At 42.0% G+C, this 26,455-nt stretch overlaps 1 protein-coding gene across 3 annotated transcripts in view; it reads left to right on the forward strand.

The window, feature by feature from the left end:
* The window catches only part of PLXNA2 (plexin A2), a 629,839-nt gene that overhangs the window by 438,400 nt on the left and 164,984 nt on the right, over positions 1-26,455 (forward strand). For all 3 annotated transcript variants that reach the window (XM_079978812.1, XM_079978811.1, XM_079978813.1), the window contains one exon: positions 18,800-18,900. In XM_079978812.1, the coding sequence (XP_079834938.1) occupies positions 18,800-18,900 (101 nt within the window). The remainder of the gene's footprint in view (positions 1-18,799; positions 18,901-26,455) is intronic.

A 26,455-nucleotide genomic window follows, 5' to 3' on the forward strand; every position in this document is an offset into this window, starting at 1 on the left:
TATCTGTCCACATGCAAATTTTGAAATGAGTCAATATAGCAATGAACCAGCTAGTTATAAAGAAAGTCAACAGATGCTCTGAAATGTACCTGCAGGTGTTAGTACATGGTGGGGAATCTATTTGAAAGGCAGATTGTGTTTGAGGCCATAAAACGTCATACTTTGTGAAAGAATGGGTCCAGATGCCTTTGATTCTTTGACCCAGTGGAGTTAGCTATGCATCTGCCTCTTTGCCTTCTGGAAACTCAAATCAACATCCTTCATGATGTGGAATGCTTTAAAAGTTCATGTATTATTTTCCAGGGGTGATCGGAGATGTGGTTGATGTTTCACATAGTTTCATAGGACCACTACCATCTGCACTCTATCCCCAATAAACAGACACGTTAAGCCACACAACTGGTTTCATGTTGCAACATAGTCAGATACTGTGTATTGCATAAAAATTACAGCACGGTATATAATTCCAAATAGTCTATATACCAATTTATTTATTTTGCAAATATATTAACCTTTGCCAAAGGTGAGGTTAATGAACCTGTGTACAATAAGATAAAATTAGGTGAAATACAAAAGTTACAAACTCTACAAACAAATAAAATCACTGCTCTAATTATACAATTATCATTCCATAAAAAGACAGGGTCACGCTTCAGGGAAAGCCTTCTTAAACAAAAATGCCCAGTAGCCACCTAAATATCAGGATGCTAGGCACCTGTCTAATTTCAGCTGGCAGATGATTGCAGAAGACTGGAGCTAAAACACTAAAAGCCCTGTTTCTAGTACAAACTAGAAACACCATCTGGTATTGTGTTTACTGTGCAGCTTTCATGATCCATATATTGGGAAGGAATCAGAAATACTCCAACAATTCTATCAGGGAACTGAAGTTTGTTCGCTTTCCGCAAACCTCTCCTAACAACCCCATTCATGGATTTCAGCTATGGTAATCAGATATGGTCTAAAAATGAAGATAACTCATTCCCAAGGAAATCTGGAAGGTATAACGCCACACCACGAATATCCTGTTTCTATTGCACTCCTTGATGGCCTAGAGGGAAAAATGGAATACCTTTTTAATTCTAATGAGCCACAGTGGAATTGTCAAAACAAGAATCATGTATTATATTTTAAAATTAATCCACCTTTGGTTTGAACCAAGTGAGGTTAGCATAAATATGCATATCTAGCAACTGCCATAATGTCAATGTAGGCAATCATACAATTACTGTCAGCTATGTGGAAACGTTGACCTTTAAGGACCAGTCAAAAGAGTGTTGGATGCAAAACTAAAATAACTGCCATTTGGGGCCCAGCAGCCTTAATTCCATGAAAACCCATCAAAGCAAGATAGATGAACCCCTGTAGCTTGATGCCATCTTTTTTGTGGGTCAAATACTGATCCAGAAACACACACAACATAGCCTATGTTGCATACGCTCTTCTGTTACAATGGCCTATGTAAATGAACAGATATTTTTTTTTCAAAGTGAGAGTGTTATCCAGAGGCACCTAATATGTTTCAGCCAGAAATATAAAGTGGTGGCCCAAACCAATGAGCCAGCGTTAAGTTATCTGCACTCTAAATTACAGCAGTAGTCACTTGCAATTTGACAGTCATCACTGCTAGTCTAGATGGACGGCAGGATCAGTAAAGTGGGATCAACCATTGTGTTGTTCAGCTCAGCACTGACAAAGACATATTCAAATCTGTTGAGACCCCTAGTGAGTTTGATACCCATCAGGCTACAGACAGACAGAGGCTCACCCTGGCATAGCACTGGACCTAGCACAAATGGACCAGCCTCTCTTCTTCAGCTATTTCTCAGATTAGGGTTGAGGAGCAGCGGAGTGACTCGCACCCACTCCCCAGCTCTGGAAGGAATGCAGAACTTGTCCTCCGCAGGTCTAGAGAGTGGTCTGGGCACTTCCAAACTCAGGGGATGAGTCTCCTCCCCTCCTTTCCAGCTGGAAATTGGAAGTGGAGGAGTAAGGCTATGTTCCTGCAGTTGTACTAAGCCTCAAAGGGCAAGTTCCCTGAGGATAACAAGGCCACTCAAAATGTGTAGACCCCTGGCTCTAAAAATCTACAAAACTCTTCTTTGAGATGCTTCCTTTTGCAGTTCTTGGTTGATGATACTGTCACTGCGGGGAACAACTTTCTAAAAGTGTTCCTAGAAATGAGGAACTAAAGTTGAGTGAGGGATAATGGCTTGAAGTCAGTCCTCCCAGTTTCTTTTTGTTGAACCACACTACCTCCTATATTTAATTATAGGTATAAATCTTAAATGTCGTGAAATGTCTTTTAGCTCAATGCTTAGAAACAGGCTGCACTCTCTTTGTCTGGTTTAGCTGAACTTTTATAAGGCTGAAAAGGAGACATGGTGCTCTTACGTTTATTTTCTCTAAGCTCATGCTTTATAACTGCTACAAACTGATAAGTTGTATATACAGATACAGATATGCCCCAATTTTATGACTCCTAACAGAGCACATAGTTGTGTGTGTGTGTTTAATGAATGAAAGAAAATATCACTGAAAAGTTCATCAACTTTCAGCTCCTGCTCACTGAGTGATAGATAGCTTTAATTACATTGAATTACTCAGCATCTCCCCAGAACTCCCCAAAGTCATTAAAAATAGATTTTCTGTTTGAACTGCTCTCACCACGACGGGTCTCCAAGGCAGTGTGCCGCTGACGGGATGCCCCATGGGTTGGCTCCTAGTCAGAGAGGTCAGCAGCTTGTTTTGGTAGCAATCACAAAGGCGGGAATGGAGGCATAAGGAGGGGAGAAAGGTATTCAGGATTGCACCAATCATCCCTGCTCACACAAGGAGCAATTTTTTATTATTTAATTAATTATTTCTAGGACCATATTGCTCGGCGTATTTGTTTTTTGGCTCTGATGGCTAGTCAAGGAAAGAAGTAGATCTAAACATAAGGGGTTGCGGAATGTCCCCATAGGTTTTGTAAAACAGAGCCAATCAGGCAATCAAGGAAAACAGTAATGAGTCTTTATCATTTAATTACTGGGTAGGAAGTTCTGTAATTAGGGAAGTGAAAAGTGAGCCCCAGAGCAGCTATGTCAAACAAACAAACAAAAAGGTTGGTGTGTCTTGAGGTTTCTGTAAAAAAAAGTAGAAGTAGTACCAGGTAAATGCTGGTATCCTGGTACTTGTGAGAAATAATATTAAGAATTGATTTTGAAATGACTTACCGTAAAATGAAAACGGTGTAAATTATTATATTGGTATACATTATTTGACCATCATGTTTTGTATTCATTCCTTTCATATATACTTATTCATCGGCTTTAAAAAAGAATTATGAAATACAGTATGTAGAATATATTGTACTAATAATTTAATATGTAGTCATGCTGAGATGACATGTTTCATTGAGGTTGTTGCAAATACAAGTTAGTGTTCACCCAGCTGACTTCAAGCTATTCTGTCATTGGTTCAGACCATGGCTGGGCTGCCATGAGCTCAGCACAGCAAGTCATATGACTGCTGACCCTGTGTGCTGAAACTGGCATGGATTGGCTTTTTAGCAGTTGATCATAACCTCTCAGAAGCTGCAGACGAGGACCAAAAGCTAAGCCATGCTCAAGTTACATGCAGTGGCGTAGCGTGGGGGGTGCAGGGGGGGGCCAGCCACACCGGGCGCAACATTTGGGGGGGCGCGCTCGCACTCGCAGCTCTCTGCCCCTACCTGGCTCACTCACTCTCTCTCACTGCAGTGCTGGCTGTGCGAATCCGATCCGAGCTGCCGGGTCGCCGCCCACTGTGGAGGGGGGGGGGTGCCAGGCGTGCGTTGCGGTGCGGTGCGGAGCAGGGAGAAAGCGAGGGACTATCTGAGGGAGGGACAGTGCAGCGGCCACCCAGCGCAGCGCTGAGCGCGGGAGAGAACCACACCCGACCAGCCCAGGCAGCAGCAAGAAGAAGCTGGCAGCGGCGGCAGGTTAGGGGTTAGGGGCACAAATTACTTGCCTTGCCCCTGGTTAGGGGGCGCAAATTACTTGCCTTGCCCCGGGTGCTGACAACCCACGCTACGCTGCTGGTTACATGACACTGTTAGCCCACAAGAGACAGTATGGTGGATTATGTATCACATATGACCTGGGAAAACAAGAATTCTCCTTTTGTTCATGAAGCTCACCAGTTGACACTGGCTCAGAAAATACCACACAGCCTACTGCAGGGCTGCCCTGATTCCCCAAGTCTGGAGGAGTTGTGAGGCTGACTCCCGTGTCCATTGTGTTCGAGTGAGAGCAGTCTGGGGCATATGTTTGTGTGATGCATGTGATTTTATGTAATTAAAAAGGATAGCAGAAGGGCAGGGAGATATGGAATGGGAAGGTGGAAGTGCAACTGGTGTAGCAATTTAGAACATTTCAAACTGTACACAGATGGGAATGCTGCGTCTTTCCTCATCCTCTTGTCTTTCTTTCTCTGGGACCCACTGTAGACAGCTGCAAGTCAATCCCCTTCGCTGCTACTTTGCAAAGACAGCTCTGCACATATATCCCATTACAGGTAAAGGGACCTGCTTTTTCCCTTGAAATTACCACTCGTGGTATAAATGTGGAGGTGGGTGGAGGAGATGTGTGGAAATATTCTCACCCCTCGCCACACACACACACTCATGCTTCTGTCCTCTCTGCCCCAGGTTTTTGCTGTATGATCTTCGCCCCGCAAATCCTGTCAATCTGTTGTCCATTTCTGTTAGAGAGCTTTGGAACCTTAGGCAGGAGCAGGTAGATATGGGCACACTAATGAGAGGAGTCCATCAAAGCATAGCAGAGAGATCTTGAGACTTCTTGCTCTACTTGTCAGGAACCTTTCCCTGTGCCAAAAGTATTTCTGATTGCCAGGGACTCAGACAGTTATGTACTAGGAAAATATGTTGTTAATGGGGGTAACACTAGATAGGGTTGTTGGAGGAGGTTTTTCTTTACGAGCTCAAGGCTAACTTACTATTAACATTTCTCATCTAAGCTAGTTTATATATTTGTGTTGTGTTTTATTAATAGCTTTAATGTTTGATGTGATGCTTCTCCCCATTTCCTTCTCTTCTGTTGCTTTGCAGCATTCTTTATCTCTTACCTTTTTAAATTTTCTTTCCTCTTGGAAAAGTTGTGCAGGGTTCGTAGGAGAGAACAGGGATAAGAAGGGGTGGGATGTCAGGTTGTTCATGAATGTCCAGTTGGTCATAAGAATCATTTTGTGCACATTCACAACTTTCACACCTTGTTTGTTCACATGTACTGGAAACCTACTTAATCCAAGAAAGGTGTGGGTATGGCAGGCCCCTCTGCATCTGCAACACATTACTACCATATTGTAGTAATACTTTTTGAAAAGAAGATTGATCTAGTACTAAGTGCTGATTCTCACATGTGTGTACCGGTCACATTTATTCTTGCAGACTTCTTTCAGTGAGGTCAAAGTGGCATTTTAGCCTCACGAAAGCTATTCAAGATAAGCTAGGCTGAGAGAGAATGAGCTTCACATATGAGAGAGGCTTTATCACATCTCCAGTCCAACAGTCAAGCCACTAGATTTGATACCTTGCAGCTGAATGTGTGAACTGCCATTATGTAAAAAATATTGACAGTAAAGTAGATGCTGCAGTAGGATCCTTGTGAAGTGTTGCTATATAGGCAGAGCCTGCTCTTAAAAGTGTAAATACTTGTAATGTATTACCTCTTGTACATATTATATAAAATACTTGTAATTTCATTCGAATGCAAGTCAAAAAGTGCAAGTAGATGCATAGGTACCTTTCCGGCAGGAAGGTAAATGGCATTTCCGTGTTTCTCTGGTTTCGCCAGAAGCAGCTTAGTCTTGCTGGCCAGATGACCTGGAAAAACTGTCTGTGGACAAACATCGGCTCCCTTGGCCTGTAAAGTGAGATGAGCTCCGCAACCCCCACTTAACTGTCAGGGGCCCTATACCTTTACCTTTTAAAAAAATATTCATTAAAACTCACGAACAAAACTTCTACGATTATAAGTATTTCTTTTTTCAAAAAAGTTTATTTTGATGTTGCTCACTCCCAGATGACCTGCTTATTGGTCATTCATGTTGATTTCTTTGCATATTTTGGGGGGGGGGGTGTTAGACGCCACTGGCTATTTACTGAGCATTCATTCTGATATGTTTGTTTGTTTGTTGCATCAAGTTATTTTAAGCCCACACTTTCCAGTTCATTTTCCCTTCCTTTTCCTTACTACAAAATAATTTAATTTGGGGGAGAAGTGGGCTTTTTGCAGAAGAGCACCTAATTAATTTTAAATGGTACAATCTGAATTTACTGGTATTTAATTGAATCTAACCAAAGAGAGCAATGCCTTGGAAGCACCTCTTGTGGCAATGAAATAAATTCAATACGTTTATTTGAGATTTTAAAAAAGGTTGCAACACTCTGCCCAACCCCCAATACTTGCATCTCCTGTTGCAGGTGGAAGGATGTTGCAGATAATTTTCATGGCGGCTCTTTCAAGTTACTTTGGGTTTCTGCTATTATCCTGTTTTCCACATTTTCCATTTTGCACTGGTTTGAGATTCTTCTTAGTCTTCCTGATTTCATTGCCTTAAGTCAACAATGATACATATCATTCATCATACAGTCTTGTATTTCAGTCACACTTTTCTTTTTTGTTTGTTTCTGCCTCATGTGGCATTCCACATGCAAGAGCACTTTGATCTCAGAACGATAATTACAATGGCAGCAAACAGTATAAAAAACAATTAAGACACAAACAAGTGTGCTTTCATTTTCTGCCTTTGTAAAGAGCAAGAACACACACACTCTTTTTCTGCCTTTAGTGCTGTTAAAAGTTTCAGAGCCCAGAGTGGTGAGATAATATGCAAATTCAGTGGCAGTTCTGTCCTCAATCAACTAAATTGTGTGTGAGAGGCAGAATGGAAATAGGAGGACATATTTAAATTGTGGATTACAAGAGCAAACACAGACAAACAAAATCAAGAAGGGAACAGTTCTTGGTTGTTAAAATGAATTCACTTCAGCTGTTCTTTGATGGAGATCTTCAACAGTAACTCACCTTCTCCCTGACAAAGATGTGGCTATCAGAAAATGGTGGAGTGAAACATATGTCTGGCAGAAAACAAAAGAGAAGCACCTGTCATGCTTGTTTGTGGCATAGGTGTGGAGTCTAAAAGAACCATATTTCTTAATATCACAGAGTGTTCAGGAGGCAGAATGTGTACATACTGAGGACAGTACCACATTAGGTTTTAATCTAGATTTTTACTCTCAATCTATTCAAAACACTTTAGTTATAACATAAAGAGACATGTGCTTGCACTGTATGCACCACTAGGGCTGCCATGTGGGTGGCACTGTGGTCTAAACCACTGAGCCTCTTGGGCTTGCTGATTGGAAGGTTGGCGGTTCGAATCCGTGCAACAGGGTGAGTTCCCATTGCTCTGTCCCAGCTTTTGCCAACCTAGCAGTTTCAATGCATAACAGTGCAAGTAGATAAATAGGTACCGCTGTGGTGGGAGGGTAAACATCATTTACATGCACTCTGGCTCTCGTCATGGTGTTCCATGCACCAGAAGCGATTTAGTCATGCTGACCACATGACCCAGAAAGCTGCAGACAAACTGACTCCCTCGGCCTGAAAGCGAGATGAGCGCTGCATCCCATAGTTACCTTTGACTGGACTCAACTGTCCAGGGGTCCTGTACCTTTCAACTTTATATATATATATATATATATATATATATATATATATATACATATACATATATATACAAAAAGCCGAAAGTTGCTGAGCTTTTTAAAGACAAACCCGAGAGTGCCACTTTTCTGAAATTCCGCCTTTCAAATCTTGGTAATGTCTGGAAAAATCCAGACATATGGCAGCCTTATACACCCCCATTAACCTTTGATGGTCTTTCTTAAAAGGCAGGACAGGCAACCTTTCTCAGGCTACACATTCAAAAGTATCACACTTGCACACAGCTGGTTTCAGCATAGCTCTGTTAATGTGCACTAGACATGGCACTGAGTGGGTGACATGTCCTATAAAGGCAAAGGAATCAATATGGATTGCTGAGAGTATTATCATTATCATCATCAGTGCTTTTTTTTAAGGTGCTGGTACTTACCTTGAAGTTGTTACAGCAAGTGCCACACTTTTAATATTTTGGAGCGGGGGGGGGGGTAGTGCTGGTACTGTGTACCTCTGAGTGCCCCCAGAAAACACTGGTTGTTGTTGTTTCTATACCACCCTTCATCCAAGGACCACAGGGCTGTTTACAATATAAAAACATGAAAATACATACCATTCTAACAAACAAAATCAGTCCCCCCCCCAGTTTAAAAGGCCATAGATTGTTTCATTAACCAAGCGCCTGAGAGAACAGCAATGTTTTTGTCCAGTGCCTAAAGCTATGTAACGAGGGCACCAGGTGAACCTCCCTAGGGAGAGCTTTCCACAAGTGGAGAACCATTGCAGAAAAGGCCTGTTCTCATGTTACTACCCTCCAGAGCTATCTTGGAGGAAGGGGCACACAAAGAAGAGCCTCAGATAATGGATGCAGCCACTTATGCATGTATGCCCTGGGGCACATTAAAGGTTCTGTGGATTGTGTGTGTGTGTGTGTGTGTGCACATTAACAAGGCACATAGTCACTACATGTGCATTCTACTTGCTGGAGCCATGTATGAAACATCCTGAGGAGCTATACTCAGGTAATATGAAGCCTAACATCTTGGAGAGGAAATGCATATAGGACAAAATTCTAGAAACAGATCTGGACACAGGAAATGACGTACATATTAATTCCACTGTTAAGATAATGGATCTTTAGTTCTAATGTGTGACACTAATGACATGCCTGTCTTTTAAACGCAACATGTGAGAGGATCCTCAAGTTCTACAGCATTGAAGAAACACATGTTCATGAAGCCTGTGAACCTCAAAGACACTGCAAGAAGGGAACTGGGCAGTGCTTTGTTAGCTGATTAATTCAGTTCCAGTGCTATGCTCCTTCCCAGGATAGCTTGTCCAACCCCATCCTAGTTATAACCTCTCTGTCAACTGGCTTTGTCCACAAACACTGCATGCCTAACATTCTCCCAGCAAGGTTTGCAAGATCTAATTTATTGTGCTTTGAGATCCTTGATGAAAGGCGTGACAGGACTGCAAAGTGTTCCGTCATGTCAAAAAGCCTGGGTTATAAAGCCCCCAGTGGCCTTTGGCAGGCGTTTCATGTGACGGGCTCAGAGACTTGCTTTCCTGCTCTCTGAAGAAAGAAAAATCCACCTCTTGCATAGTGTCCCATGACAATCGCCTTAATTAAAACACTGTAGGATGTCGGTGAGCATGATGTTGCTGAGTGAGAAGAATTCCGACGCTGAGATTCAGCAGCCGTCGGGGTGACAACTTCAGAGAGAAGGGAGGGTGATTTGAATCATAGAGCTGCTCTTCTTTCTGCTTACAGAACAATTTCTGAGAATGGGGGCTGCAGATTTTGTGGAGGGCTCGCTCTGTGTTCCACAAACAGTCCTCTTGTGTGTCCAGTTTCTGTTTTCTTTGCAGCCTGTCTGCTCATTTTCAGAGATGATGTTTGCAAAAACAGGTGTCGAATCCGAGTGTTCTTGCTGAGGAGTCACAGGGAGGGAGGCAGATTCCAGATTGGAGATGGGATTAAGTTCTTTATTTCTGGTTGTTTTTCATTCCTTTGGAAACCTCAGAGAACTTAATCCCACCTCTTTCACCACCCCACCTGATTTCGTAAGTCCTTGTGCCAATGCAACATTCCTTTCAAGCATGACAATCAAATTTCCCAAAGAAAAGGAGTTGGGAAGAGAGAAATTCTAAGAAATTGTAAAGTAGGTAATAAACACATTCAGGAGTGGAAATGAAGCACACCACATAGAACAGCATAGTTTAAATGGGATTGGAAATGTACACAAACATCTCTGTGTGTGTGTTTGGGCAAAATGTGCAAGTTAATAATGATAGCAGTCCCATCAATTTTTGGTGTGTGTACCTGGTTAGAAGGGCTCTCCATTGCATGAATACAAATGTTATCTGAACACACCATTTGAGAGTGGGACCTTTTACTACCTGTAAGAAAGACTTCACTGCAGGTTCACAAATAATTTCCCAAGAGTCCAGCTTCTGTAGTGATTCATTGCCTGAATTGTATTTAATGTGTGCGTTTAGATGGAAACCCACTGGTACCCTGAATTCTTTAGCTCTGCAAAATCAGTGGTTTCATGCAGTTCTTCCAATAAATTATAACAGAGCAGTGCATTTTAAAACTGACACAGAGGCAGAAACTAGTGCAATGGGTGGTAGCTGAGTATGTCATACTCAGAGGGGATCCATGGAAATAAATGGTATTTAATTAATTATGACTAACTTCACTGGTTTTAATGGATGTGCTCCAAGCATGATGTAGCTGCGATTCTAACTCTACTTACCTGGGTGTAAGCCTCATTGGAATTCAGTGGGGCTTACATCTGAGTAGACATGGTTAGGATTGCTGCTTTAATTGGATACTATCCAATGTCTTCGACAAAAATGTGAAGCATACAAGCTCAGCCACTTAAACATTCAAATATCAGTTTAGATATTTGATATCTGGAGAAAGACTGCAAGCATTTGGTGCAACCCTATAACAAGGGTGGGGAAAATGGGAGCACAGTAAAAAATCAATTCACAGGTAGCACTTGTAATTCAAGCACCTCAGAAGATTCCAATCATACGAAGACATAAAATTCAAAATAAAAGTAATTATATGGGAAAACTAAGGTAGAAGATCCTACAAAGTGGGTCACTCCAACAGTGATCTGTGGGCAAGTCTGGCAAAAAAAGATAAGAATATATATGGACTTGAGATAAGAGCAAAGCTATTCTAAAATATACCGTTCTGTTGCCTACTGTACAAGAAATCACCATTCAGTTAGCAGAACTATTTATAGTCTTTGATGCCAGTAGTGGATATTGGCAAATTCAGCTGGATGACACAAAAGTTCCAGACTATACATTCAATTTATTTTTTGGCAGTTACAGGTTTTTTGGAGGGGGGGCAGGGTTGTACTTCTGCAAATCTTTGAGTTACACACACACACTGTTTCCCTTTCCTCTTGTATGTGGGTGATGGCATTTTTAGTGCCATGTGGGAATTTGCCCTCCAATTTCTTGAAAGTTTTATTCCCCTGTGAAAGAGGCATGCATTTTTTATGCTTCATTCTCAAGGCACTTTACAATTTCTTTAGGATTTCTGCAATTGTGTGGTTTTAAGCTTACCTTAATATTGCAAAGTGGTCAGGGATAGTGTGTGTGTGTTTTATTCCAGTAAATGTCTTTACTCTGCAACCTCTCCAGCAACCCACACTTCCTTATGTGGGAAGAGCTACTCAATTATGTCTGCCCCTGGGCATTAACAGAAACATAGGCACTGGGGAAGGCTGCAGAGTATAGACCAGGGGTCAGCAACCTTTTTCAGCCGTGGGTCAGTCCACCGTCCCTCAGACCATGTGGTGGGCCGGACTATATTTTTTTTTGGGGGGGGGGGAATGAACGAATTCCTATGCCCCACAAATAACCCAGAGATGCATTTTAAATAAAAGGATACATTCTACTCATGTAAAAACACATTGATTCCCAGACCATCTGTGGGCTAGAATTAGAAGGCGATTGGGTCGCATCTGACCCCTGGGCCTTATGTTGCCTACCCCTGGTACAGACTGTTGACAAGATGTTTTGTTGAATGAAGGGACACTCACAAGCATGCATCCATCACCTCATGATTAAGGTAAGCACTACAGTAACCCTGTGTCCTACTCATGAGAATTTCACCAAATTTTTCTCTCCACTTTGATAATTTTTTAATGTGATTTCTGTTTTTAGCGAGAAATTTTCAGCACAGGGCCGGCTGTTTCTGCTACATAAGGATTGACACACAGATAATGAGTTTGCTATTAGTAGCTGATGGTGCTATTTTTAGAGATTGGGTATGGTAGCCATCTCATGTAATACTGTATCTGCTTTGTAAAAAGATGCCACAGGAGACAGAGGTGTGAAACAAATAAACTCTACTTAACACTTCTGCATTTCTTATGTATGAAAACCCCTGCTGGATCAACTCAAAGGCCTGTCTAGGCCAACATTCTGTTTTCAGAAGATACCCTTGCTTATTGAAATTTATTTTGAGTAATTGTATACATGATGGAATCACTTTTTTAGAATAAGAGAATGGCCTCAAGACTTAATATAATGAGTACTGAATATCATACATGACAACCATCTGCAAACTGGGGTACATAAAAGAAGGACACATATAGCTGTTGATTAGCCAGGCATAGGTTCTCGTATAGGAGAACTGGAACAGACAGGTATCAGATGTCAAACCTGCAAGAAAAACCAGAAACTACTTTGCCTCATGAAATTCCAAAAGGACCCAGTTACCGTCTGTCAGAATGGTGTGTAGAAACCTGCAAAAGTGACTGAGCAACATATGACCCCAAGATAATATTTGGTTCAGACTGATGGTTCAGCTGTCTACAAGAGCAACAGAAGAGATCTGCAGAGCATTACAAGTCTTGAGCCGGTGATGGATGAAACAACTGAGAATGCAGGCATACCTATATCAAATATAGACAAGCGAGAGTCTCAAGACAGAACAAATGGAATTCTTGTAACTGAAAAGTGCCAGAGAGACTTCAGAGAAACTTTTTGACAGTGAGATGCTTGTGAGTACACAAAGTGGCAGAAAGATAAGAAAAAATTACAGATCATAACTACTTACTTTAAAAAGAGGAGAGGAGTTACTGTGTTACTCTATGTTACTCTATATTACTATGGTATGTATTCTTGTGTTTGTATATTGTAAACTGCCCTGTGATCCTTGGATGGAGGGTGGTATAGAAATTTAATTAATTAATTAATTAATTAATTAATAATAGGACAGCAGCAAGGTTCCTCACCTGACAGAAGGTAGCATAAAATAATTTATGCTTTCAAACTCATGTCTTATTTATATAAAATGTGGTTTCTTTTTTAACTTCAAAAAAAATGTTCCCCACTACCACCACCACCCTCAATATTACATATGTGTGTGCTTGTGACTGAGAAAGAGTCGTTTATAACAGCCCTGCAATATAGTCCAGTTAATAATATAGACTAGAAGTGGGTTGAGTTGGTGTGGATTTTCAGCGAAAAATCTCCTATATAGAACATTGCTCAAATTGCTGCAGAGGTAAAACTAGCTCAGTTGCCCACCTCCAAGCTCTTCCCACCCCAATCCTCCACTCAGTTGCATGCAGACATCTTATTTACTTGCATGCTGATGTGCTGCATGTTTAGATACTTAAAACAAAGACAAATAATTACATTTTCATTAAAATTAAGTGCAAAGTTTGCAGAATTAGTAAATTACTTTCACAATATGCAGATTAGGCTTTCAAAATATGGAAAACTTTAATGCGGCAATCCTACCATAGTAAGCTTCTTTTCCTTGCCTCCTGCAAGATACCGCCTACGTTTTTGTCACTACTGAGCTCTATCTACTTTATCAGTGCATATATTTTTGCCCGACTGCCAAATATCGAACAAGAGCATTGTTTCACCTAGCAAGTGACTTAATGTCACCTTTCATTTAACTTGAGAATAGGGTCAGACTATGGAATAAGATCCAAGAATCTTATCATAGCTACACCTGCTTGCTTGTTCCAAGGGGACTTGAGCTGCATCTGACTTCATACCCTTTTCGTTTTACTCACTTACACACATCCATTTTTTTCCTCTGGAGAAATCTGTTAAGTAGGGCCCAGGAAACAAGAAAAATAGGGGCCTTATTGATTTCAAATGTAGAGAGGAACTGAGTTCCCACTGTATCAACAGTATTTGGCGTGAAAGTGGCCTTTGTTCCAAGGCACACTGATTCCTTTCAGCTTCTGACTCTCCAGCTGCTGGGAGCTGGGCAGTGTTTTGACGAACGGAGCAAATGCAACGCAGACAGTTGTTTTAATTCTTAGCCAGTTGCCGACATCACTCACAAGGGCCAGAAAAATTAAGAGGGGAAAAAGAGTCTGGATTCTTTCCTTTAGTTAACTCGGCACAAGAACTATATTTGGATAGCAAGGCAGAATGAGAGCCCGTTGGTGAGTGTAACAGATGCAGCATGCTTTGCTTATGCATGGAAGAGGAGAACTGGAGCAGGAATTTAAAAAAAAAATCTCAAACCTACTGGAGGACAAAGCTTTTTGAGAGTGGGAGGGGCATAAAACTTTAATTTTCTCTTCACTTCCAATCAGAACCCCAGAAGCTCATTTTCTTTTACATTCTTCCTAGCTCCTTGCCTGTTTCCTTCTCTTTATTATTAGCATTGTGTATATCGTGCCAAAAATACACAAAAAGTACCTGTAACTTACTCATCTTCCTTTGCAGAACATCATTTTTCCTATATCAAGTTCAAGTAGTTCAACAAACACACCATTCAAGGAGAAAAGTGTCTTCCACATATATACATAATATCTGAGTCCCCAATCGACTTAACTAGCCTATGAACTGCAATCAGTTGATAGATGAACAGAAAAAGATCCGGTTAAGTCAGGACATGAGGGGAAAAGGCATTTTGATCTTTGGTTAAAGGGTGGTATATAAATTCAAATCATCATCATCTTCTGTGTGCTTCCCCAGTAATATGTCCAGAAGCATGTTGCTGGATGTAGGATATATGTATGATGACTAGTAGCCATTGATAACTTATCTTCCATGAGTTTGTTCAGTACCCTTTTAAAACCATCCAGGTTGGCAGCCATTGCCATATATTGGGCAAGCAAATTCTATAGTTTTAACTATGTGAAGAGGTATCTACTTTTGTCTGTCTTGACTCTTCCACCATTCAGCATCATTGGGTGGCCAGGGTTCCAGTATTATGAGAGAGGAAGAGAACATTTAAAGATCCCTTTCTTCACACCTTGTAATATTTTACAAACTTCTATCATGCCACCCTCCCCCCCCCTTCACCTACAGACATTGCAATCTTCCCTTGTAAGGGAGTTGCTGAATCCCTTGATCCTTTAATCTTCCTCTTCCAGCATCTTTCCCAACACTACATTATCAATGAGTGCATGGCTCTTTTAATCCACATCTTGCTATGACCCTTCCCTGGAGGAGGACTTGCCTGAAAACAAGGCAACGCAGAGTGCATTTTCTCAGATCCATGTGGAATACGCAGCCATCTCCTGGTCACACCCATGTCTGCTGTAATTCATGTGGTTCGACATTTGTGGGAACAGCTTTTTGATCCGGAGCTGTGCCAGGAGAAGTGTTGCTTGAGGCATTAGCAGACAGGTTTCCCTTGCTCAAGCCAGGAATCGATCCTTGATGTGTTCAGCTTGGACTGCTGGGCCATCTGTCAGCACAGGCTGTACCCTGCTCTCTGGCCCTGCTAGGCTTCTCCACAGTTACACAAAGTACCAGCAGGCAGCGAGGAGGTTGTTGGTTGATGTACAGCTATCCTTGTGCCGATGCAGTTGAAAGGAGTGATCATGATGATTGTTATTTTGTTCAGAGAAATGTTTACAGGCCCCATAAAGACACAAATGCAGCAGCCCTCATCTATAAAATGGGTATTTGATTTATTCCAGCTTGTGGCACTGACTGGCCAGACTTGGTTGCCAGCTTTCCATCCTGTTCTGCCATCTCTTCCTTTGAATTTACCCTTCTATCATAATTACATTTTCAAACACAAAAGCTGTAGCAGTTCTTGCTGCATGGGCTACCCTGTTGCTAGGCTTCATAGAGTGATATGCATGGCTCTTCTGGTGCTTCATGTGCTGCCTGAAATGTCAGTGGAAATCTCTGGAATATGTGCTCCAATGCAGCATTCTGTCTCCAACATTCTCCCAGTTTGGACCCAGCAGAGAATCCCTTCACCTCTACAGATTTGTGATCAAGGACGCTGCTTGTAAACATATAAAGTAACACAGATCTCTGCATGGTCCCTTTGTCATCTGAATAGACATCTGTGCCACTCTATGGAACTGAACTGCTGCCTAATGTGCTCTCCCCACTAATGAATTATTTCCCCTGGCTTTTGATTCTTCATCAGTTAGGAAGATGAAAATTCAGCACCACTCAACACCTTGTTACACTTCTTCCATGGGAATGGCTGTATATGAACAAAGGCAGATTTAAGGGAGTGCAGTGAGTTTGGTTGCACTGGGCACAGAGCCTCAGGGGTGCTGCAGGGAACACCACAACTATTATTTGGAATTGAGCTCGAGAGGTGGAGGGGCACCAAATTTTGGTGTCACACAGGGTGCCACTGAAATTTGAGACCCCACAGTCTGCCATGGATATGAATGTCCAGGAGTTAATGGGATCCTTTGAGGGGGAAATCTGATGTGGACTGAGGAAACCAGGAATTCTCCTTAGACACGAATTCATTACTTGGTCTTTGGCAAATCACTTTCTGTCAGCCTGTATGTACATTGTACATGGAAAAGATATTGAATAAAAGGAAGGAAATCAGCCCTGGAAGGACAGATCCTGAAGCTGAGGCTCCAATACTTTGGCCACCTCATGAGAAGAGAAGACTCCCTGGAAAAGACCCTGATGTTGGGAAAGATGGAGGGCACAAGTAGAAGGGGATGACAGAGGACGAGATGGTTGGACAGTGTTCTCGAAGCTACCAGCATAAGTTTGACCAAACTGCGGGAGGCAGTTGAAGACAGGAGTGCCTGGCGTGCTCTGGTCCATGGGGTCACGAAGAGTTGGACACAAATAAACGACTAAACAACAACAACAATTAATAATCAATATTTTGAATCCTATTGATTTCCTCTGCTTGTCAAGATTGAGGGTTTCCATTTTATTCTTTTGACTTTTCCCTGCCTTGTTTCAGTCAGATAAATTGTTCAGATAGAAAGTTCTGCTTATGGACTCTGAGAAAACTCTGGTAAAATGTGGTCTTGACTATACTACCACTCAGTGGATTTGTAACTGGCTGACTGACCGAACCCAAAGGGTGCTCATCAATGGTTCCTCTTCATCCTGGAGAAGAGTGACTAGTGGGGTGCCACAGGGTTCTGTCTTGGGCCCGGTCTTATTCAACATCTTTATCAACGACTTGGATGATGGACTCAAGGGCATCCTGATCAAATTTGCAGATGACACCAAACTGGGAGGGGTGGCTAACACCCCAGAGGACAGGATCACACTTCAAAACGACCTTGACAGATTAGAGAACTGGGCCAAAACAAACAAGATGAACTTTAACAGGGAGAAATGTAAAGTATTGCACTTGAGCAAAACAAATGAGAGGCACAAATACAAGATTGGTGACACCTGGCTTGAGACCAGTACATGTGAAATGGATCTAGGAGTCTTGGTTGACCACAAACTTGACATGAGCCAACAGTGTGATGTGGCAGCTAAAAAAGCCAATGCAATTCTGGGCTGCATCAATAGGAGTATAGCATCTAGATCAAGGGAAGTAATAGTGCCACTGTATTCTGCTCTGGTCAGACCTCACCTGGAGTACTGTGTCCAGTTCTGGGCACCACAGTTCAAGAAGGACACTGACAAACTGGAACGTGTCCAGAGGAGGGCAACCAAAATGGTCAAAGGCCTGGAAATGATGCCTTATGAGGAACGGCTAAGGGAGCTGGGCATGTTTAGCCTGGAGAAGAGGAGATTAAGGGGTGATATGACAGCCATGTTCAAATATATAAAAGGATGTCATATAGAGGAGGGAGTTGTTTTCTGCTGCTCCAGAGAAGCGGACACGGAGCAATGGATCCAAACTACAAGAAAGAAGATTCCACCTAAACATTAGGAAGAACTTCCTGACAGTAAGAGCTGTTTGACAGTGGAATTTGCTGCCAAGGAGTGTGGTGGAGTCTCCTTCTTTGGAGGTCTTTAAGCAGAGGCTTGACAACCATATGTCAGGAGTGCTCTGATGGTGTTTCCTGCTTGGCAGGGGGTTGGACTCGATGGCCCTTGTGGTCTATTCCAACTCTATGATTCTATGATTCTATGAATGACATCAGTGGGTAAAATAAGCTTGGAATGGTGAAACAGAGGTGGCCTTGCCATTTGGCAGGCTGAAGTGGCTGCCTCAAGCAACTGATTTTGGGTGTCATGAAAGGGTAGCAAAATGTTAGTTATTTAACTTATTATTGTTGTATTTTTACTATCTCCTGTGAAAAAAATAACTTGGCCAATCTTGGATACTGTGCACTTTGACTTGTAGGGGATGGTATTTACTGTTCCAGCGCATGCAGAAAAATGTCGTGGGCCAGCTCTGAAGTGTCTATTCTAAACTGTTGCCACCTGCAATATTTTGAAAAGAAATCAAAATCAGTTGACTAGCGGTGCTCTGAGGACTTCATTCAGCCAGGGCCTGTGTATCAGTTCAGAAGTACTTTGCTATCAGTAGGCATATTGGCACAAGGATACTAGTATCTTAAACAGAGGTGTAGCTAAGGGTCCCTTGCACCCTTGGCTTATGGTGCCACTTCCCCCTTTTTTTCCAGGAGCAGGCACACTTGCTTTCTTAAGGGCTGCAGCTGATCATCACCCACAGAGATGCATCCATCACATATTGGGCCCACATTAGAATGAAAGCAGTGGTGGGAAGCGACAATCTATTTACTTGCATTTCTAAGAACGTTATGTGTTTTAATTTTAAAATTTATGTGCTCACTCACTGCAGAAAGTTCAGCAGTGCATAGCTTGTTTTCTTGATTTATTGTGCAAACAAGATGAGTGAATGTTTGCTTTATTCCCTTTCTTTCTAGGTGTCTCAAGTTCCCGTTGAATCATGTGAACAGTACACAACCTGTGGAGAATGTCTGAGTTCAGGAGACCCTCACTGTGGTTGGTGTGCTCTGCACCATACGTAAGTTCAGCATTAACTGGTGATTATTATCTTAAGATCAACTCAAATACCTCTTAATTCCTTCCATATGTGATGCCATTATTACTTAATTAATGCAATTCTAAAAGCCACCATCACTATACCAGTTAGGGGTTGTTGTTTTCTTTCTTTCTTAATTCATATGATAAAAATCTTTCCGCTTTTAGAGAATACTGCATCTTGTAAGAGAGAAATTAATGCAAAAGAGTAAGGCAACATGGAATGTTCCTTCAGGACACTAAATCTTGTATACACACATATTTTAGGCATCTGAGTGATCCCTAAATCTTGCACTGTTTTCAAAAACACTATGAGCAGAATCATTTGCATTTTCACAGGCAGTCACATCAGCACAATAATCCCATTTTCATTTACATCGGTATTGTGATGTGGCTGTAAAATCTGGCCAAATAAATGAGATAGAAAATAAATGATATGAAACTTATGATGCTTTCAAATAATAATAGTAATCATTTTCAGCTTCCAAGTTACATAGACATGTGTTTTTTACCATTAATGTGATGCATTCATTAGACATTTTCTTATATCAAACTCCAGAAACAGCCACAATCTCCTCTAAAACCTGCTTATTTTAGCCCAAGATTGTCAGTTCAGTCTTATTGCAATGTCTCTCCTGTACTTTGTTTTCTCCTTGCTTCTATTTCTTTTCTACAAAACAAGCTACTGCACACCTGCCAACAGCCTTTCCTGGCATCAATCACTTCCCTTACATTGTAACCTAACAGAATCACTGTTTAAATACCACTTAGAAATTTCAGAAAGGCTGTACGCTTCAGTCTCTGGCTTAAACCCTGCAAAGTAATGAAATTGTCCAGGCTTCCTAGCCTAGCTATTCTCCACTGAGCTTGTCGGTGTCTGCTGGGACAAAGGATAAAGGTTTTCTAGGCAACATCCTGGGGAAAGCTTAGGAAGCTGTGCCTCTGAATTATTGAGGTGTTTGGCATCTTTTTCTCTCCCACAATGGCAATGCTGCCTCAAGCGGAAGGGGTGCCCAAAGACTGAAGGAGGGAGAGGCCTGGAGTTCACTTACAGAAAGGAGTCCAAAAAACCCATTGGGCCTGTTGCCAGCACTCCCATTAAATGTTTAGCAGTTGGGGTGGAGGCAAAGGGTACCCACACAATAGCAGCTGGCAAAATGCCCTTGCAGCAGGTGTTGAGAGAGTGACAGGGAGAGAGCAGAGGAAGGCTCTGATGAAATATCCTGATTGGATCAGAGACCTGCATATAGCAGGCTAATTTCTATGCCACTTTGTCAGAAGGCATTTAACTTCCAAGGCTCGTTGCGACATTAAAAAACGACAACAATGCTCCTCATGCCATTTTGAAGTCAAAGTAAAGCAAATGCAGATGGGTTTTCCATAAAGTGCAGCTTCTGCTTGGGCATAAAAATAAGCACTGGGTTTTCCAAAATACTAAGCATCCAGTTTCATGCAGCCTCTCAACAAAAGCTTTCTACATCACAATTCTACCGGAACTGGGGAAGCTGCGGACAGAAAGGGTGGTTCTCCCTCCCTCTCTCTGCAACTTTTAAAGGTGTAAAAGTTGATTAAGAGCCTAGATTTGGCAAGTGAAAGCAGTATACATAAGTACATAGGTGCTCAGAAGCCTCTCTGAAGGAAGAAACTTACAGTTTTAAACTGAAGCATCTTGGGATCACATTCTGCAACATTCCTTTCCCCCTCCCCTTAATAATTTTTTAATTATTTTCAATTAATTCACATTACATGTTAATTGCCATACACCTTTAACATTGTACATAACATGAATATATTATTTCTGCACATTCCCCACATCTAACCCTGCAACATTCCTATTGGCCTGATTCTCAAGTTTGAGGCTAAACTCACTAGGGTTGTTGTTAGGGCAGTGGCAGGGGCTGCTGTTAGGGCTTAAGCCATTTTAGAGCAATGTTTTGTGCATTCTGATCAGCTCTGGGTGCATATTGATTGCCTGGGTGCATATTGATTGAGAGCCAGTGTGGTGTAGTGGTTAAGAGTGGTTAAGAGACTCGTAATCTGATGAACCGGGTTTGATTCCCTGCTCCTCCACATGCAGCTGCTGGGTGACCTTGGGCCAGTCACACTTCTCTGAAGTCTCTCAGCCCCACTCACCTCACAGAGTGTTTGCTGTGGGGGAGGAAGGGAAAGGAGAATGTTAGCCGCTTTGAGACTCCTTCGGGTAGTGATAAAGCGGGATATCAAATCCAAACTCTCTTATTTTCTGCCCTCCCTCCTTTCTTTTCTACTGGTGCAATCTACTGGGAACTACCTCTTTGTGTAAGCCCTTTCTTCTCCAGAGTTTTGTGTAGTGGGTGGGTACCTTAAAACAATGTTAGCCAGGGTGGTGACTTCCATATGTTGTTGGACTGCAATTCCCATTATCCCTTACCATTGACCATTCTGGCTAGGGTTGATGAGAAGCTGAAGTCCAACAGTATCTGAAAGGCACCATGTTGGCTACATCTCTTAAAACATGCCATAGGTTCATTCTACCACTACATAGGCTAGGGTAAGCTTAGTGACTAGCTTTGCTACATTTGCAGAGGTTCAGCCTATAATCCTAAACACATTTGCCAGGAAGTAAACTTTATGAAGGCAGCGAGACCTACTTCTGAGTAGGCATGCATAGGATTGTGCTGTCAGCTGTTCTTTTTTTCTTGACCTGCAGAGGCTCAGTATGAAAAGGTTTCAGACTATGTGGTTCAGACTCTTATGTTCCAAGACAAGAACGAAAGATTAATAGATTAGTTAGCCTGACCTCCTGCATTATACCTTGCACAGACCACAGATGTTGAACCAGTAACTCCTGCAAAATCCTTCTAATCACTGCAAAACATGTTTTGCTGGGAGTTCAACCTTAGACCCTTTGCTCCTCCAGATGGATTCTTGTTCTTTGACCAGAAAGTGTGGCAGGCTCACTGCTTTGTGTTGTACAGACAAACAGGGAATACCTAGCTAATTGCAGTCTCTTTTGATTAAGCTGTTCAAGCCATGGCATAAGGTCTTTTCTAGCATAATATTGCCTATATTTCTTTCCCGCCCCCAATGTGTCCACAATAGAGAGGTCAGGAGTCATTTGGGAGATGAGGGAGGCCAGCAACGGAAAATAGACCAGTGCCTGTTCTGAAAGAGATCTCAGAGAGCTGTCTGACAGTGCCTTCTTGGGGATTAATGGGCAGACAGTCAGCAATGTATGGAAAGTAGCTTCCAACATTTGGCCAAAGAAGAAAATGGGATATGCAAGACTGATTCATACATCTATTTTTCATGCATCTGGTGTAACATTCAAAGGGAAACGAGCACACCTTCACTGCAATGCCCCTATATCTGGAACCTGCACATTTGCCACAAGGAAATGTCCCCCACCCCTCAGTTGAAGCAGGAAAAGCAAGTGTGAGAGTCAGTGGCATATCTGCTTTTCCCACTTAGGCAAGACATCTGCACCTGCTGTCAAGTTCACACCTACACAGATACAAAAACACTTGTGATTCATGAAGACAGAACAGAAACTGCAAGCAAGAATACTCATCTCCAGAGAAAGTATAATATGGTGGTACCTCGGGTTACAAACGTAATTCATTCCAGAGGTCCATTCTTAACCTGAAACCATTCTTAACCTGAGGCATGCTTTCGCTAATGGGGCCTCCCACTGCTGCCACGCCACTGGTGTGTGATTTCCATTCCCATCCTAGGGCAAAGTTCTTAACCTGAGGTACTGCTTCTGGGTTAGCGGAGTTTGTAACCCGAAGTGTTTGTAACCTGAAGCGTTTGTAACCCAAGGTACCACTGTACATAATTTGAGTCAGGCAGAGTCCTACTACTGACAGAGAAAACCTGTTTTTAAAGCTAGCATTCATCCCTAAGTTGTGTGAAGTAATCTTCTAAAAGAATCTCCATCTGAGTAAACGCCGAGTGGCCACAGCTTCTCCCATTAAAGGGCGGAGTTTTTAGATAGACTCAGGTCTTACTTGTTTTGAAAGCAACCACTGGATAACATTCCACTTGCTCCTACTTTCTCAATAGACTTGACATCAATCAGCTTTGTCAGAGGTGATCCTTAGTTGTCTCCATTGGAACAGTGTTTCTCAGCCAGCTGTGGTGTACTTGAAGCAAACAGGAGTCTCAATGAAGGATCAGGATCCTTTAGTCACTGATACTTCTAAGGTTGCTTCCAGACAACCTGTTTATTGAGAATTCATCCTGATTTATTTGCACAAAGTTAGTGGGGAGGTTATAGAATGTTAGTTGTTTCCTGGGCATTCATTTTGATTTGGTTGCAATAAGTTTTTATGATGCAATAAGGTTTTGCAGTCATCTATCACCAGAAACAGAACACAGCTGGGACAAGAATTGATGAAGCACCATTGCAATAATTGTGATGACTTACTAACACCACAGAGCCACTCAGTGGCAAAGGAACATTTCAGCCTCTGGGACCCTTATTCCCAGTTCTGACATGCAGCTATTCTTAATATAACCCCAAAATCCCATCTTAGTTAACAATTGAAATGCAAGGCAAAATGTGACACTTTGTAGGTTTACAGATCAGAATAAAAATCTACTGGTCCCAAGGCAGCCAAATGCAGCATGGAGTTGCAAGTTTATACAGAACATGCTGCAGTGGCTCTGTTCAGTCTAATCATATTTTATCAGCCTTCCTTAGAATATTCCTGCCTCAAAAATGTCTTCTTTGAGCACTGATTATTTTTTAAGCCCTAGTCTGAACCTTATGAATAACTGTGTTAATCTTACTGTTCCCAGAGCTGCTCTCCTATTTGCTTGGAGGCTTTTAGCACATGAGTGTTTGTATTTTAGTTGTCAGCTCTTGCTTCTAATTGTTATGTTCCCTCTGTCAGATGGGTCAGTTGCCTCAATGATCTGCACAGAAGAGGTTGGAGGTCAAGGCAGTGTTGTTCACATGGCATTTTTTAGGCGGCTGATAAAGGCAGATAAGAATATGGAGATTTGGGATGGTGATATCATTTTATGGCCAACTTTTAAATGCTTGAGGCTCCTTGCCATGATCCCTTGGATGACGAAATCAGGCAGATTTATAGGTCACTCAGTATTCCCAGTCTGTGAATTACGGGCCACCTCCTCTTCAGCTGGCTCTCAAAGTTCACATCTGATTCAGAAGTGCATGCATGAGTGCACTTTGCTTCTTCCAAGCTCTGGACACATGCACAGTGTTCATTTCCATTTTTGTACAAATGCAAAATAGCTCGTTTTTAGGATTTGGAGAAGAACTCGTTATTCCACACACTTATAGACAAGTTGGTGGTGGGTCATGATAGTGGAAAGCTGGTGAAAAGAGAGCATTTTGGAATATGGAACAACCTTCACACTGTCCCCAGGGGCCTGCTTGCTGCTGTTAGAAACGAGGAGTGCTAAAGCCAGGAAGTTGAGTGAGGAAAGGGGCATAAAAACAGCTTAACTAAAATAAGAGGGCAGAGTATGGAGTCGGTTCTGAAGCAGGAACCAGAAGATAGTGTGGCACAGGAGTTCTGCTACAAAGAAGATGGTTCATAGAATCATAGAATTGGAAGGTCCCTTGAAGATAATCTAGTTCAACTTCTGCAGATGCAGAAAATGCACATCTACTCCTACAGCATTTCTGATAAGTGACAATTCAGCTGACGAATGAGAGTCCACCTTAAAGAAGATCGGTTCCCAAATATTTTATAGAACCTGTGTGCAAGTCCTATTCAAGATTGCTATTTTTCTTCCTTTTATGGACATTGAAGTGCTGCTGAAAACTGCTTTGTTGAGTCCCCACCTGTCGCACAGCTTTTTAATGCACAAAACCTCTGTCAGGAAAACTACTCTGGGTGCTTTCAGTTAGAGATGAATGGTGATCTTGATTTTATCTTCCCCTAACATTTCACCACGGCAAGATCCACCAGCATCAAATCAAGGGCGAAAGTTGGTGGCAACAAAGATGTTCCGAGCCCTGTGAGAAACACTGTTCGCCTCATCTCAACCTTTCTGCCTTGGATTTTGCTTTGAGCAGTATTCAGCAGCATCTCTTCATGCCGTACTTCAGAAAGCCTTGGCTTCTCCATGAAATCTCATTTTTTTAAAAATTGTAATTTGATGTTACAATGGAAGGAAAGACTGTTGTCTTGTGTGCAAAGTATCCAGCAGCTGGTGTGCCTACTAAATGACAGTGTCTCCGTGTTAAACTGAAAAGAACGGAAGATCTTATTCCTCCTCCTCCTCCTCTTCCTCCTTCTTCATTAGCCACCCTGTTGTTCTGGTGGCAGGTAGAGCCCACAAGGAGACTGCTAAAGAGTCTCCTTGGTCCAGTAGGATCTATAACCTGCAGGGCTCCTCCATATGCTGCTGTTTGCTACTATGTTATTGTCTCCAGACCTATTTATCTCTGTTAGGTCTGTTGCCATAAATAGTATGATAAAAAAGAGCCATTCCAGCAAGTCAATGAGATAAAGGCTCCAGTCAAGAGCTCACTTTAGAGCAATCTTGCCGATTCACTTAAAACACAATAATTCTTTTCTTTGGCAGCATTCATATTTTGATCCATTATATTCAAGTAAAGGAGAAGGGTGCAGGGAGAAAATAGCAGTCTCAATTGCCAGGTATCACTGTGGCTGTTTGCAAAGGGAAAATGGTTAGTACTCCCCCACCCCACTGCAGGGGGGAGGGCTATTGAGAAGTAAATGGTTTTTCAGTGAAGATTCCTGGTTTTGTGAGCTGTTCTTGTCACCTCATCTGGAGGAAGTTTGTCACAGAAAGCTTAAGACTCTTTGTTAAGCAGTCAGCATGTCTGCTTATGTAGACATTTTACACTAGCTTGAATCCAGCCATCACAAAAGGAAAACATTGAAACTGGTTCTTTTGCAATGTGCATTGAAACTGGTTTTTTTGCTATGTGCTTGCTTTTCATTACATCTGGTCTCAATAGAAAGAGAAAAACTAAATCCTCTTGCTCTACTTACAACGATAGCCAACATGGAGGCCTCCAGAGGTTGGACTACAATTTCCATTATCCCCAGCCAGCATGACCAATAGTTATGAATGATGTGAGCATAAGTTCAGTAACATATGGAGAGCACCACATTGGCTACTCCTGAGTTACAGTAACAAAATGCTTCTAACAGTAGTTTGAAGAAGGAGACTATAGAAGGGCATAAAGTTCTGGTGTGGAGCTCCAGAGTCTTTCAGCATTTATTCATAATTATGCCATATGTCCAGAGTGGCTAATGTGCTTTCCAGATGTTTGAGACTATAGGTGCCACTGGTCACATCTGGATGGCACTATTCTGGCTACCCCTGCCATACTGATTTTATACTAAAACATTGTACCTGGTGGAATTCATATGTAGTACTAGTTCCCATGTGTTTGTCTAACACACAATGCAAAATATTTAATCAAAATGGCTAGAAGATAGACACACATCTACCTTCTTAAAGAACTGTTGTATGAAAACTGTCTCCCTAGCAGAAGGGGCAAACTGGCAACTCTCAGGCAGAATGTGTGTGTTTAAAAAAATTAAAAT

This window comes from Podarcis cretensis (assembly GCF_951804945.1).
Source record: "Podarcis cretensis genome assembly, chromosome: 6".
In the NCBI taxonomy this organism is placed as follows: Eukaryota; Metazoa; Chordata; class Lepidosauria; order Squamata; family Lacertidae; genus Podarcis; species Podarcis cretensis.